General features: G+C 37.6%; 1 protein-coding gene across 1 annotated transcript; it reads left to right on the forward strand.

Moving 5' to 3' along the window:
* Positions 1-486: 486 nt before the first annotated feature.
* On the forward strand, positions 487-14,751 carry LOC104399624 (probable threonine--tRNA ligase 2, cytoplasmic; the record flags this gene model as incomplete). The annotated part of the gene is made up of 18 exons (XM_010015877.1): positions 487-573; positions 1,356-1,546; positions 2,110-2,233; positions 3,348-3,469; positions 4,212-4,329; positions 4,934-4,998; positions 5,247-5,325; positions 6,531-6,677; positions 8,501-8,599; positions 8,919-9,085; positions 9,606-9,768; positions 10,637-10,774; positions 11,211-11,288; positions 11,388-11,488; positions 12,645-12,749; positions 13,561-13,633; positions 14,366-14,480; positions 14,603-14,751. Coding segments are annotated over 18 exons (2,121 nt in total), but the record flags the coding sequence as incomplete, so codon positions are not given.
* Between the last annotated feature and the right edge of the window lie 1,133 nt (positions 14,752-15,884).

Consider the following 15,884-nt stretch of genomic DNA (forward strand, 5'->3'; position numbering starts at 1 on the left):
CAGGGGGGACTCAGGGGGCGAAGCGCCAAGCCCCAGCCCAGGGGGGTCGCCAGCCTGCCTCGGCTCTCCGCTCCCCGTGTGTGCCCGGAGCGCTCGGCAGTGCTGCTCCCAAAAGCCCTGCCTTGGCGCAGGGGGGGTGTAAGTTCATCACACCACCGAAAGTTGTGTTTGTGACTCACTGGGCCGTTCTGATCTCCCGAGGCCTCACTGGGAAGAGTTGGCCGGCGATGGGTGTCATAGTAAAATTGGGGAAATTGTGTTGGGAGGATTTTACTTGGTGAGCAGTTCTGCCATGGCTGCTGAACATCAACAGGGTGCAGTTCGGATGTGTGGTGAGAAGTCTTTCATCTGTATTAAGGACACATCTTAATTACTTATAATTGCTTTTTTAGCCCAATATTGCACTTACCTGGTTTGTTTTGTTTCAATGATTGCTTGGTAAAGTCAAAGATACAGGGGTATACTTAATATTATCACTGTTTTCAGAAAGTCTCCAGTGCAAGTCCAACTGTCGTAGTGACTCAAAATAAAGAGGAAAAGAAAAAAGAAGCTGTGAACCTACATCAGAATGATGTAAGTGATTATTTTATACCGCTTAACAGAAGAAGGAGTGTTGTTTGGCTAGGTTCAGAAAAAAGTGCTGAAATCTGAAATACTTTGCTGTATTTTGAAATCACAGATTTTGGGAACAAGGCTTGCTATAGTATGCATATAGGGAAAAAACCCTGAGCTTCATCTTGCATGTAGTTAGTAGGTTTAATTATACATTCTTATATCTCTACTTTTTATGTAATAAAATGATTTGGGCTATTGAGAAATAAGAGTCAGGGTACTGTGGTTCCTAAAGAGAATGGCAGTTCATGAACAGCTAAACAGTGTTCATGATGACTGAAGGAGGATGTTTGCCATGTTAACTATAGTTCAACAGATCTTAATAGTGTGATGCCAGACTAAAGGAAACTTCCCATCAACTATCTTATTTGAATCTGATGCTTTGAATGAACTGGCAAGAAGTGAGGGCTTGTTGGAGTTACCCAGATTTCTCTGGAATGTCAGCCAAATACAAGTTATGGGGCAGGAATATAGGCTGCTTTTTGAAGTCAACCTCACAAAGCCATTTAGGCTCAGGTTGATGAAGGTGCATTGGAGAATTGGAAAGCCACTATAAAATAGCACGTTGGAGGGGATTATCGTGTGTATAATTATTTACAAATGCTTTACTGCGTAGTAGTGTAAATTCTGGTACAGTTAAATCTGGTCTCAGTTGAAACCTCTAGGGATGAACAAACGCTGTGAATACTTGTCTTCTATTTCTTTCACAACTACGTATGTGTATGATTGAATTTATTTTATAGCTACAGCGTGAGCCAAGCTTCATAGAAGACAGATTGAAGCTTTATGAAGCACTGAAAAAAGAACACGATGCTTTGCTAGCTGACAGAGTGGCCAACCAGAGCAAACCTATCAAAATTATTCTGGCAGATGGAAAGGTGGCTGAAGGGGAATCCTGGAAGACCACACCACATCAATTAGCTGTGGGAATTAGGTAACCTGCAGATTCAAGGAGTTGCACTTTTGCAGTGATATATCTGTTTTACATCTGAGATATCATTTGTTTCTTACCATGTTGCATAAAATAAATATGCCACGGTCAGTGGATGGTGACTCTCTTAAGCTGGTTTATTTGGAAAGCATTGAAACTTCATCTTAATGCAGAAGAAACAGCTGGATGAAGTCACTGCTCTGAGTGATGCTTGAAGTTCTGTGCTGGGATCATAATGCTTGCTTCCAATTAAAAAATGTACCAATCAGTGAGACTGCTGGGAATGATAGAGACATCTGATGTTTTTGTGAGTTACCAGGTAGCAGTAGAAACTGTTGTTAGTTTTTCCTCCAGATCCCCAGCACTGAAACCCATTGGATGAAACTTCAAGACCTTAAGGGTCTATACTGTAAAAGTTGAAAATGTTTAGGAAGACCACAGAAACATTAATTAAAGGCCTTTAGGTGCTATGAGATGTGGGTGGGGTCTCATGGGGCTTAGAAAACTAAGCGCTTTTGCAAATCCGAACCTAAATATTTTGGTCTCGTGTGATTTGTGGTTTTTAGTCAAGTGTTGGCTTCAGATGCAGTCATAGCAAAAGTGAATGGTGAATTGTGGGACCTGGATCGTCCACTGGAGGGAGATTGTACCCTGGAGCTGCTTACGTTTGATAATGAAGAAGCAAAAGCTGTGAGTAAGCACTTGTTTGAAGGATGAAATTGATTGCAGCATTATGCTTTTTAAATCTTGAACTAAAAATAAGAACACCCCCCCCCAACCTATTCAAGTAATCTATTTGTCACAATTTGACAAAGATTAGATACTAAGTACCTGTAATCTGTAAGTGAAGAATATCTTGGTGTTCTTCCCTTCTCTTTTACATAAACAAGTTATTTCTCAAACAAGATCATACCAAATGTCTTTGTTTGTATGCTAGCTTGGAATAGTTTGATGTCTTCTAAGACATGTTCTATGGTTTGACTCACTGTATTTGAAGATCAGGCACTGAAAGAAACAGTGCGGCTGTCTTACAGGTTTTTAAGAATTCTCCAGTATCAGGTTTGAGTCATAAATGAAATGTACGCCTCCTTGTCCCAGCACTGTTCATTAGAAACTTAAGTAAGCATAACTTAGTCAATTAAACTATGAATATACTTTGTAACACACCCAAGTTGTTTTTTTAATAGATTCAGTCTTAAACCCATGTTTATCTTTACACACTAGGATTAGACTTAATTTTATCATAGAATTATTCATGTCGTCAAGCTTGTTTGAGGCATCCAGGAGATTATAAAGGCTTTATCTTGTAACAGTGGCTACAAAATGGCCTGAATTAACAGGAACTTAGAACATAAGACTGGTATTGATCTACTGGGTTGTTGATTCCCCTCTCCTGACATTTCAAGTAATGGTGTTTACAGTCCAATTAATAAATATACTGTATATGAACAGTGCTAGCTTAATTGGCTGCATTACTTTAGATGTGGTTAGTATTGCATAGACTTAACTGACTGGAAACTAACTGATAAATGAACAAGGTACAACAGGTACTAAGGTGGCAGAATCGTGGAGAGATAGAATCACCTTTCAGCCTGAAATACAATGGGGCTTTATTGTTACATTTGCCATTATAGTAATCATTTCGCATACTTCAAAATGAAAACAGAAAACTGTTACACTTAGAATTCAAACAATGTTGATTCCAGTCTATATCCCATCTGTAGATATACCCTTTGTTTTTTCCTTCTTTTTACTTGCACAATGCCAATGACCCCATCGCTTGCTCACCTGACTTTATTTGCAGGTTTACTGGCATTCAAGTGCTCATATTCTTGGAGAGGCCATGGAAGATTATTTTGGGGGCTGCTTATGCTATGGACCACCGATTGAGAATGGATTTTATTATGACATGTATATAGAAGATAGGTAAAACTTCTTTAATTTTATACTTCAATAGTGTGTATTGAAGCTCTGTATTCAGTCATGTTTCTGCATTTTAAAAGTAAAATCATGGATCTAGTATGGTTTTAAATTGACAGGTTAATCTATATGTACATATATTGTTGAAAGTGTGTGTGTATTTCAGTTCAAGAGCAGTCTTCAGTAGGACTTGCAGCTGTTGAATGTTCTGTGAAAAATGTAGTGTGTCTAGGTGAAACTGTCTGAAGTTCCTGGGAGATACAGGACACAGTTTGCTTGGAGACTCATGGGAGTTTGGTTTCAAACTCATGTAGGTGTTTACTACTTTTCTAATCCTTGTGCGCAGTTCTGGTTTTTAGTTGTTTATCTTCCTGTTGTCAGGGAGAGCACTGAATCTGCATCAGCTGATAACGAGGTCCCGCAGCTGGGTTGAGCATTTTTCTTCTTTTTTTTTTTTTTCCTTCTTTTTTTCTTAAATCAGATATACTTTGAGCTACAGATCTTGCAGACATTTAAACTTGTCAAAGACTGTTTGAGGAATGATTGCAGTGGGTTTGTTCATGGTGATACCATTTGTGTTTCTGAGCTTAGTGTCTGAAAGCACAGCTGATTATAAGAAACAAAATACTGTGACAAATCACAACACATCCCATCTGTTTCAAATTAGACCACTAGAAAGTGGTTGTTTAAAAATGGGAATATCAAAATAACTAATTTATGTTTCTTTGCCCATGTCTTTTTTGTTTAGAGATGTATCTAGTACTGAGTTCCCACTGCTAGAGAACCGCTGTAAAAATATAATAAAAGAGAAGCAGGCTTTTGAAAGGCTAGAAGTCAAAAAGGAGATCCTGTTAGACATGTTTAAGGTAGGTCTTTGGAGTAGCTGTGATTCTGATAGAGTGATCTTTTTGAATAAACTTACGTAAAATACTGCATATGACTGACTCATCTGTGTAGTAAAACAAAGAATAGCATCCTTTATCCACCTCTCTGTGTCCCTCTCAGGTGTCCAGGATGCTTTCAGGCAGTAATAGCAACTTGTCCTTACTACATGCAAACACCTCAAGTTCAGTGAGATGACCAAGAAATTAGTGCACAAAAGGCGTACGTTCCTTTGGGCTCACTTGCAGAGACAAGTAAAAAAAGACTCTTATACAGTGAATATTGCCAGTCTTGCTGTACTATGTTTTAATTGCCTTTCAGAATACTTCGAGGTTTTCAGGTAGTAATCACTATGTTTAACACATCCTCAGAGAAATTACATTTTTGTCCCTTTCCTCTCTTGTTTTCTAACTCACCTAAAAGGATGTTGAACTTTTGTTTACGTATATGTGATCATGTGATTTTTTTAGTTACATCTTTTACTGATGCATTTGCATTATTAATACATAATTTTAAAATATAAATTTAAAATACAATTTTATTAGACCTTTTATTGATGTTTCTGACTCTTTATGTTTCTCCACACAGTATAACAAGTTTAAGTGTCGTATCCTTAATGAGAAGGTGAACACAGCAACTACCACAATATACAGGTAAAGAAAATCACATTAAAAGGTATGAAATATTTCTGTTGTTAGGTATATCTCATTTAAATTAAGAGGAGATTAATTTTTATGTGGTTTTTTGATGGTGTTTTTTCTTGAATTTGCAGTGTTGCAAATGTATACTTAGCAGTGTCTTTGACTATGGCAAGCATTGACTTGTTTGCCATTAGTGACTGTAACTAAAAATGCTGAAGAGTTTTGAAATAAACATTTTCTTTTTTCCTTTTGGTGTATAGATGTGGTCCACTGATTGATCTCTGCAGGGGTCCACATGTGAGACACACTGGAAAAATCAAGGCCCTTAAGATACTTAAGGTAGGTTTAAAATAACTGTGCATTAAAACTTAATGGGTCAGTTGATTTATTTATCAATTTATTTCTCCTGAAGTGATTATGCTAGAGTCCTTTGTATTGTTTTCTGTGCTTACTCTGAAAATAGCCCTTCCTTTCTTTCCTAGCTCCTTTTGTACAAATAGAACTACAGGCTTTAATCTACTTCCAAGGTTTACTGACCTTGGAATGACCATCACAAGAGTACATCACTGCGAGTTAAGAGCATTTGTTTTTATTGGAGTTGGTACAGTATCATGTATGCTTAGGCTATAATGAAGAGCACTGCAAAAGTACTCAAATTAGGAGTAACTTCACAAGGTGCGGAACCAATTATACCATGCACAGAGGACAAGCGCAGTGCCTAAGCTAATGTGGCAGCACTGTGCTAGTATCTCCAGCCAGCACTATACATTGTAGTACAGTGTCCTAGTTTGAGTCTGTCCTAGCTGTCACATCAGTGTGCTGTGTGTGTTTATGCACTCTGTTACGCAGTAAATGAATGTCCAAGATACTGGGTCAGAAAGTAGTATTTTGACCTTGTAAGGTGGTATCTTCCAGGTACTGAAGGTAAAGTGGAGCCTGGCAGATCTGCAAGTGCTGCTGTTTAAAAATGGCATTGCTCACAGGAAAGCCAGAGACAGTGTTTGCAGATGCCTCTGGTTGTAATGAAGCTTAAATTACTCGCAGATGCTAATTTTGGTAACCTTATTAGACTGACCTCATTGGAACATTCATCATAGTTGATTTGCTGGATTCCTAACTGAAGTTTATGGAACTCTGAGTTCCAGGGATTGCATTAGCTTGTGAAAACAGCTAGCATTCAGCTGAGACAGTGAGTTAGTTTCGTTTTGTCTTTCCTGTTTCCTACTGCGTTATGTTTTGAATGTGAACAATTCCTGCTTTTTTGGAAGGTATAATGTGAGATCATAAAACATTCCATGAGGTACCTAAGTAGAATAAAAATATGACTTCACCAATCACTTCAGTTTGTCTTAGTATGCTGACTAAAAGGCAATGCAAGTATCTTTGTATTGTCAACAAATGCTGGATGACTGCACATATAATTCTTTACCCAAGGGGGCTGGAGGTGGGGGGTGGAAATCACAACATTTGAATACATTAGTGTTTATTCCTCCTTTCCCTGATATTATATAATAGTATCTTAAAGTATGGGTTTTGTGCATCAGAATTCTTCTACATATTGGGAAGGAAAATCTGACATGGAAACTCTGCAGCGAATATATGGGATATCCTTTCCTGATAACAAAATGATGAAGGAATGGGAAAAATTCCAGGAAGAAGCCAGAAACCGGGATCACAGGAAAATTGGAAAGGTATGTGTTTCATGGTCTACTTCTCTTTTATGTTTCTGTAATAGAACTAATTCTCCTTTGTTGTTTTTCTGTGTTTGTTTTTCCAAATTTAATTCTACAAACTCGTCACTTGCATACAAAAGTTAAGCTAACAGTGGGAAGAAAGAACAGTAAAGAAGTCCCTTGCTTTAGGAAAGTATTTCTTAAACATTTTTATGTAGAATCTTTTCAGATCCTAACTAAACCACTACTAATTTTCATAGAAGAGAGAAATTACTGGAAGTTGTATAAATGATAAGGTTTAGTCCTTCTTTGTTATAGGCACAAATAAGGTAATAGTTCTGTGTTCGTACATGCAGTAGTTGAGATATCATGGATATCATTCTTATATTCCTCTACTAGATTTGAATGAACAGACTTAATCTTATTTGAGTGTAAGTCAGAAGACTTTGGATTGACACAAGGATTATGACCCAGTATCTGTCCTGTTAGCATGTGGTCTCCTGATTTTTGTCGCCCTTGCTATAATTTTGTAGAGAAGGTGGATTTACAGGGAGGGTATTTAAGAGAAAAGCAGCTTTGTGGGTGTTTAAAGGCACAATGGGCAGTACAGGTGAAAGCAAGGAAACATTTATTTGAAAAACTCACGTGTTAAGGTTGGCATCGTTGGCCAAGAAGATGCAGGAATGAATTTCTCACTGCTTGCTGGCAGATTACTTCTATGCCTTTTCAAAAACAAATTACCTAGTACCAATCAAGCAACTTATCTAGTGTTTATGTATACAATATCTATGATGCTGTTGTGGCTTAAGCCCAGCTGGTAACTCAGAACCATGCAGCCCTCACTCCGCACCTTTTTTCTTCCCCCCTCCCTGCTCCTGAAAGGGTGGGGAGAAGAATTGAAAGAATGTAAATCCCACGGGTTGAGACAAGAACAGTCCGGTAACTAAGGTATAATACAAACCCACTACTGCTACCACCAATAATAATAATGATAAGGGAAATAACAAGGGGATGGAGTATAAAACCAAAAGGGGGAAGGAAAAGGAAACAATAAACACAAGTGATGCACAGTGCAATTGCTCACCACCAGCTGACCGATACAAAGGCCAATCTGAGCAGTGATCTGGGCCTTCTGGGTAACTCCCCCCAGTTTCTATACTGGGCATGACATGCTGTGGTATGGAATACCCCTTTGGCCAGTTTGGGTCAGGTGTCCTGTCTCTGCTTCTTCCCGGCTTCCTGTGCCCCTCCTCACTGGCCGAGTGTGAGAGACTGAAAGTCCTTGGTCAGAGTAAGCATCACTTAGCAACAACTAAAGACATCAGCGTGTTATCAGCGTTGTTCTTCGGCTGAAGTCGAAAACACAGCACTGCACCAGCTACAAAGAAGGAGAAAAATAACTGTTTCAGCTAAACCCAGGACAGATGCTGATGAGGCTGTGGTTCTCTAAAGATATATCATAGCCACACTGCTGAGCTGCTGTTTTTGAGACACAATTCTATTAAGGAATGACCTGCTCACAAGCTTAAGCCATCAACCTTCAGATGTGGTAGTTATGTGCTTAACTGCTTTGGTTACTGTGACTGGTCAAGGCTTCAGGATTTTGAGAAAAATTCTTTTAAGTACATCTACAGTGTCAAGTGGAATTCCACTGTTACTACAAACTTCTGAGAGTAAGAACTAGATATAAATTAACTACTGTTGCTGAGAACTTGTAAACCTGGAGATCACCTTCTTGCTGTAATATTTCATTTTTGTGAACAGTGTTGACATGTGAAGTAGTCATGTTCTGCAGTTCCATTTGAAGTGGTGCTAGAGCATTCTGTTTTTAATTTACCTAGGAACAAGAACTTTTCTTCTTTCATGACTTGAGTCCTGGAAGCTGCTTTTTCCTTCCCAGAGGTGCCTGTCTCTATAATACACTTGTGGATTTCATAAGAGTGAGTATATACTAAGGTAACTCCTGACAAGCTTATTATCAGTTGTTGATCTGAAGTGGTAGGCCATTCAGAGCACTGAGTTACCCACAGAAAGAAACATCTGTATATATATAAATGTACTAGATTTTCACTATGATTATACAGATCTAACCTTTCAGAAAATAGGGCAGAAGAAGGCAGTTGTGCAAAACCTATATCTGTAGGAGGCCTTTAGTCTTCCCAGTAAATCACGATCATAAGAACACAGTTACAAAGAATAAGGAAGGCTTTTGCTTGTCAAAATATCTGTCAACTTTTAAATGTTAAACTTGTTTTACAGGATGAATATTGGAGGCGTAATTTTACTGAAGTTGTATCTCCAAACGTCTTCAACAGTAAGCTCTGGGAAACTTCAGGACACTGGCAGCACTACAGTGAAAATATGTTCTCTTTTGAGATTGAGAAGGAAACTTTTGCCCTTAAACCAATGAATTGTCCAGGACATTGGTTTGTACTCTCACCTGAAAAACTTCTTATTTTACTATATTTATTTTTTGTGGGGCTGAGGGGAAGTCATGTTATCACGTACGCTTACAACAGACTACAAAGCAACTAGTGTGTCCAGGGAGCTGCCATGACAGCGTCCCAAAGCAGACCAGATACAACTCTCATAGGAGGATCTTTCAGTAGGTCTGCACTAAGTGAGCTAGGTTTATGCATGTTAATACTTGTCTGTACCACTAAGCAAACATAAATTATTTTCAATAGAGATAGGCATCAATTGTGGTATACCAAAAGAAGGTAGAGATGAACCAATCTTGATACTCTTATCAGTATTTTTTCTAGATGGTCTTTAGCAATACACGTCAAGTGCTGCACTTTCTCTGTTTTCCTGCCTTTTAGGATGCAGACAACCTGAACACATACTTTAAAATTAATTATTGCATGTGCTGGTCTTGTTTTAGTTTCTGTGTTGTCCTAAAGCTTCTATAAGAATAAAAGGATGGTTCTTTTGTTTTCCTTCTAGCTTGATATTTGCCCATCGTCCACGATCCTGGAGGGAAATGCCTCTTAGACTTGCAGATTTTGGAGTTCTTCATCGAAATGAACTCTCTGGGACTTTAAGTGGCTTGACTCGTGTAAGGCGCTTCCAACAGGATGATGCTCACATCTTCTGCACAATAGAACAGGTGAAAAAAACCCCAAAACAAAACAATCCCCTAAAACTAGCAACCACCTTCTGTCTACCAGTCATCAAAAGAAACCCCAAACCCCTTCTCCTTCCATCATGAAACAAGAAGAAAAATCCCCAATATATTTCATCTCTAGCTTCTTGTGTTGTGTTGCTTTGCATCATAATGCTGCTTTTGATGGTTTGGTTTGTGGGGTTTTTTGGTTTCTTTCTAGGTTTAGGTGCTTCCTTCTCAGTCATCTTAGCCATATTTATTAACGTCTGCAATATTGCTGAATTCAGTAGCCTGTAGAACTTTTGTTACATGTTTCTGAAATAGCAATGCTGTAATTTTGTGTTGTTTATGTCAAAAAAACCAATGTTATTTGAGGGACATTATTGATTGTGAATTACATAGTAAGATTTTCTGCATAGAAGTTGTCCCTTTAGAAAGATACATTGGGCACATAAATCCCAAAAACTAAGATGTTCTGCATCTCCCCATGCAAAGAGAAAAAGTTGTTGACCCCATTTTGTTTTCCATCATAATACTAAAAAAATACTTTGTTTTGTCAATAATGCCATAATTTTAGTGAAGCTGCATGAGTAACTTGATGTACTCTTGTCAGGTCTGACTCATGCAGTTTGGCTCCAGAAGCCCAGGCTTAACAAGAACATTACTTTCCTTGCCATGCTTTGAAGTCACGCCACCTCAGTTCTCTTCTCACCCGTTACCTAGATCTGGGTTTGTAGGATGTAGTTTTTGTGTGATTTTATTTTTAGTCATTTATTTAATGTACTCTCATATTCTGATTATGAGGAATTCGGTAAATCCAATTACATTTTTAAGTAAAAAAATTAACTAATACGTTCTGTTTATGTTTAAGATTGAAGAAGAAATTAAGAGCTGTCTTGATTTCTTGAAGTCAGTGTATGCTGTCTTTGGTTTTACCTTTCAACTACATCTTTCTACAAGACCAGAAAATTACCTAGGAGAGTTAGAGATCTGGGATCGTGCAGAAAAGGTAATTTTTTTAAAAACAAACAAAACCTGTAATATTTGTTTGCAGAGGTGGATATTTAACTAAGTTACTTCATGTTGAATAGCAGAATAAGTGAAATTGCTTACGTCAGATGCTAAGCATTGTCCTGACTGGAAATGCTTATTGAAAAATGTCACATTAAATGCAAAGTTTCTACATAAAAAGAGAGCTTTCTGATTCTTACTTAACCCCTTATCTTGAACTGATTAGATTTTTATTAATTTTTTTCTGATTAATCACAACATTTGCACAAAGAACTGCTCTTATTTCAAGATTATTTATCATAAATTGGTAAGTTCTTGATTAGGAGTAGTGCTGCCTGTTGACTCCATTTGTATTTCAGAGGCAAATGCTTTGACTTAAGCAGTAAAAGACCTTGCCATACCTTTTATAAATTATTTTTTTTTTTTGTGACTAGCAACTTCAAAACAGCTTGAATAACTTTGGAGAGCGATGGAATTTGAACCCAGGAGATGGAGCATTTTATGGTCCTAAGGTTGGTGAATCAGCATTTTAATACAACTTTGAGATGGACAATAATACAGACGCAATGCAGACAAAATATATATAGTAACTGTGTTGTTTTGCTTCACAGATTGATATTAAAATCAAAGATGCTATTGGGAGGTACCATCAATGTGCTACTATCCAGCTTGACTTCCAACTACCCATTCGATTTAATCTTACTTATGTCGGGTGAGTGGTCAAGCTAAATATCTTCCTCTTTTAAAGGAAATAATTAAACCCCAAAAAAGGTTAGTGTCATTATCTGTAATTCTCATTAAACTGAGATGTACTGGTGCTCTGCTGCTCACCTAACAAGCGATTAGCCTGTACAGCAGTAGCCTGATGAGAAGGGAAAACATCCCCGGTTAGTAGAAGATTCAAGTCATGAACTTGAAGGTACTTCCTCAGTGTAATGGTAGCTCACTTTAATTGTAAATGCTATTGATTGCAGGAAAATTCCCTGATCCATCTTGTCTGCCAGTTCTGAAGACAACCGATCATATATAATGCTAAAGAAAACTCACTGAGTCAGTTTTTCAGCTTAGTCACTGTGTCTCCTTTGAAGACATTGCTTACAAATTCAGACATGTCTTAAGGAGCTAGTGTGTTTGTAATAAGTACTTCATTCTTTTTTTATCAGATAAAGTTAGTTAACTTTGAGGAACATAAACCAAATGTGAACAGTTCTTAATGGAAGTCTCACTTTGGCTTCCCGCTAGGAAGAGGCATCTTTGTCCACTGAGCAGATTAATCTTAGTACCATGTTGACTTGAACACGCGTTTTCTGGGTTGTTTTTCTTGATATATTTGGTTTTGCCTATTATAAAGAGTTTGATGGGGAAGCTAAAGTAAGAATCGTTTTTTGGTCTTCCTGCATCTTCTACATCAGATGTTATAGCTCTTTGGTAGGTGATAATACTGTTATGAACAGCAACCGGCCTTTTTTAATCATAGACTTGTAATTTAAGGGAAGAAATCAACAGTAAGGGCAGGTAAAATCATGTGCAACAAAATAAAAGCAAGACATACCAGAAAAGTAAGAACAAAGAACATAAATATTTAAATGGCCAGATTGACCTGAGTCAGTTGAGTGTCTTTTCAAACTTAAGTGTTTCTGCCGATGCCACTAGCTATTGGCATGGTTATTTTAAGTCACTGTGATTACTCAGTACTCCTTTAAAAGCTCAGGTGATTTAAAGTGTATTTTTAATAAAAGCAGTAGATTTTGTGTAGGTATAAATTACTGTATTTTGTCTTTCCATGAAAAGTAGAATGAAAAATATTGTTAGGATTATCTCTGTGTGAGCTGGTTGATTCTTGTTTTTTAACTTCATTCTTTTTTCAGTAAGGATGGCGATGATAAGAAAAGACCAGTGATTATTCACAGAGCTATTTTGGGATCTGTGGAGAGAATGATAGCTATTCTAGCAGAAAATTATGGAGGAAAATGGTATGTGGCACAAATACACTTCTAAGAAACATTTAACAACACAGAAAATAGAGATCCTCCCTTATGCCCCATATATTGTAATGCAAAATAATATTCCTAGAATTTTCTCATAATTAGTAGGTAAGATTACAAAGAAAGAAGTCTAATTTTATGGTCTGAGTTGCACAATATCCTTTTACTGATAGTTTATTATTAGAAATTCAATTTCGTGAGGTTGTAGGAAAAAAATGTACAATAAAGCAGAAATAAGAACTGTCATTGAATGTGTGTTTGCTGCATTGTTCTTGTTCCTTTCTTCTTAAAAATAATGATTTTGTACTGGGAAGATGTTAGACATATGTGAAGGTGCAAAGCAGTTACATCCACAGACATGAACTAGTCCTAATACGTGAAATATTTTTTTTAACTTGTAAGATGTATTGTTTAATCTTGAATAAACTCTGAAGATATTTCTTCATTAATGTATTTAAAGTATTAAGGAAAAGTTATTTTTTACTTTTAACCACCTGTCTGTCTGTCTGTCTACGTTTCACTTCTACATGAAGTAGAAATCATAGGAAAAAATAGAGTTCTGTTGGAAGTTCTGAAGTCAGCTGGGAAGTGAACAGAAGATCAAAGTTCCATGTGTGTCCTTTTACTGTAGTCAGCCTGTATACTATTTTATGTGAACTTGAAAAGAGGAAAAGAACATATTTCCCAACACCCTTAGCTAACATATATGTTTTTATAAAGTAAAGAAGTTATTGTTAGGAATGTGAATGCAAATGGAAAATGCCCATTGATTTCCTATTTTTCTTGTCCTGCTTGCCAGGCCATTCTGGCTGTCTCCACGGCAGGTCATGGTTGTGCCTGTGGGACCTACTTCTGAAGAGTACGCCCAGCAGGTGAGATAGGACCTTCCTTTTCGTAGTAGCAAGCAGTTTTTAATAGCTCCTCAAGTATTTGTCCTAGAGAAAAGAATGAATGTTTTAATAATTTTGGAGACATGGGTGTATGTGTGTGTAAATTTTTCCATATAGTCTAAAATTTGTATAAGCCTGAGATAGGGATATGTAACTTTAAGTGTTTTGGGTTCTGTAACTGTATACATACTTGAGCAATTATTAAAGAAAAAAGCCTATTCTGGATGACAAACCTTGTACACTGACTGTTTCATTACAGAATTACCTGCTTAAAGTAGGGGCAGAGCTGATTTCTTCCATTTCCCAGCACGTATACTCTTGACTATGTTATATTTGACCATGGTTGGTTTTACCCCTCTGCCCTGCATTTCCTTTAGTGCAAGCGTAAGTGGGTTTGTTCATTCTCTTCTTTCTCATTTCTCAGACTGAGGAAACATTTCTGACACTGTGCAGTGTAGCTGTCTGAGGAGATCAGCAAGTATTTGATACGGATGTTACCTTGTATTGTCTTCCAGCTGGAGTCCTGCTAAGCCCTTAAGTGTGTGTGCAGTTTCCTTCAAGTAACTTAATGGACTTCCTTACAATGATTCACAAGAGCCACATTATGCATATACATGAATTAATTATTGGAAGAGATCAGGGATTACAGCATGTACAAATTTATGTTGTAGAATATATACTGTGATATTGAGTGGTTTGTTCTTTTTGTTTTAGGTTTGCAGCAAATTTTTTGAAGCAGGATTTATGTCAGATGTGGATCTAGATCAAAGTTGCACATTAAACAAGAAGATTAGAAACGCACAGCTGGCCCAGTATAACTTCATCTTGGGTAATTGCGGCACCGCATTTCTGAGTATCATTTAAGTTTTGATGTCAGGCATAGAGTTTGTCTAGACTCTCATTTTGTTATGTGGGTAGTCGGTTTAATATTGTTTGTGATATGTCTTGCAGTGGTTGGAGAAAAGGAGAAATCAAATAATGCTGTCAACGTGCGAACAAGAGACAACAAAGTTCATGGAGAGATTTCAGTATCTTCTGCTATTGAAAAACTCAAGGAATTTAAGAGTTCCCGTGTTCCAAATGCAGAAGAAGAATTCTGACGTTGCCATTAGGAAAAATAATTACTAGCTGCCCATGCGAACTGGTGTTTCTTTCCTCCTGTACAGCAGTGATGCTCATCCGAGAATTTTCAGTTAATGGATACGCAAAATAGACACATGTAGCAGTGTTGGTGCTCCAGGAATAGCATGAGAGGACAGATGGAACTGGCAACTCCTTTAACAATTGCATGGGATTCCAATCTGCAAGTTGCAGAATGCTTATTGTCCTACACCTCTGCTAAAATACGTTGGGTTTGCTACGGAGATAAATCAGGGCTTCATGAGGAATGGGAGGCAGGGAGGAGTACTGGCTGCTGCTGTGACTGCCGAGCTACCTCAGTCACGTAACGGTTGCATAACTGATGTGACCTGGAATCCAGAGCTTGGCAGGTGCAGCAGGAGCATTTAGGTTTATTTTTTTTCCTAACGCCAGATTATATCAAATTTACTTGTGGAGGAGTGGCGGGGGAAATGGCTTGGTTCTTCCTGAACGTATGTGCACAGGCTACGAGTGCATTAGTGTCGGTGGGAAACATAAGCGGTACAAGGCACTGACTGAGTTGGTCTGATAACTGGTTCTTGTAAAGGTGATTGCCAAGAATGAAGTTGAATTACTTACACGTATTTGCGTGTGCAAAGTGGTTTATTTTTTCCGGTGTTTGCTGTTGATTTGGGGTTTTTCTTCTAAAGATGTGTGTAATTTTTTGCTGTATTTGTTTGGGATGCTGAGAAAGTGCAGATGACAATTTAAATTTTAAAACACAGCACGTTGGAATTTACAGTGGCCACATTTATCTCACTTGTTCATGCTTAGAAATTATTTTGAAGTTACTCTTGCAGGCAATCGAATAATTTTTTTTAGATGAATTTTTATGACTTCTTGCTTTTCTATGTCTTTACTTACAAGGCATAGATAATGTTAAATATGTCACTCAGTTATCTAAGCTACACAACTGTAGCTGTTGTGATTTAAGTATCACTGAAATGAAGCAGAAAACACTACTTAGTACATAAGTGTTACATGAATTAAAAGCTAGTGGTTTAGTTGCCTGATGGCTGTAGACACGTGTTCACTAGGCCTATTTTTGTGTTGGGTTGGTTTGGGTGTCAGTTTTTACCAACTGCTCTTGCCC

This window comes from Nestor notabilis, unplaced genomic scaffold, assembly GCF_000696875.1.
Source record: "Nestor notabilis isolate BGI_N333 unplaced genomic scaffold, ASM69687v1 Scaffold8346, whole genome shotgun sequence".
NCBI classification, from domain to species: domain Eukaryota; kingdom Metazoa; phylum Chordata; class Aves; order Psittaciformes; family Psittacidae; genus Nestor; species Nestor notabilis.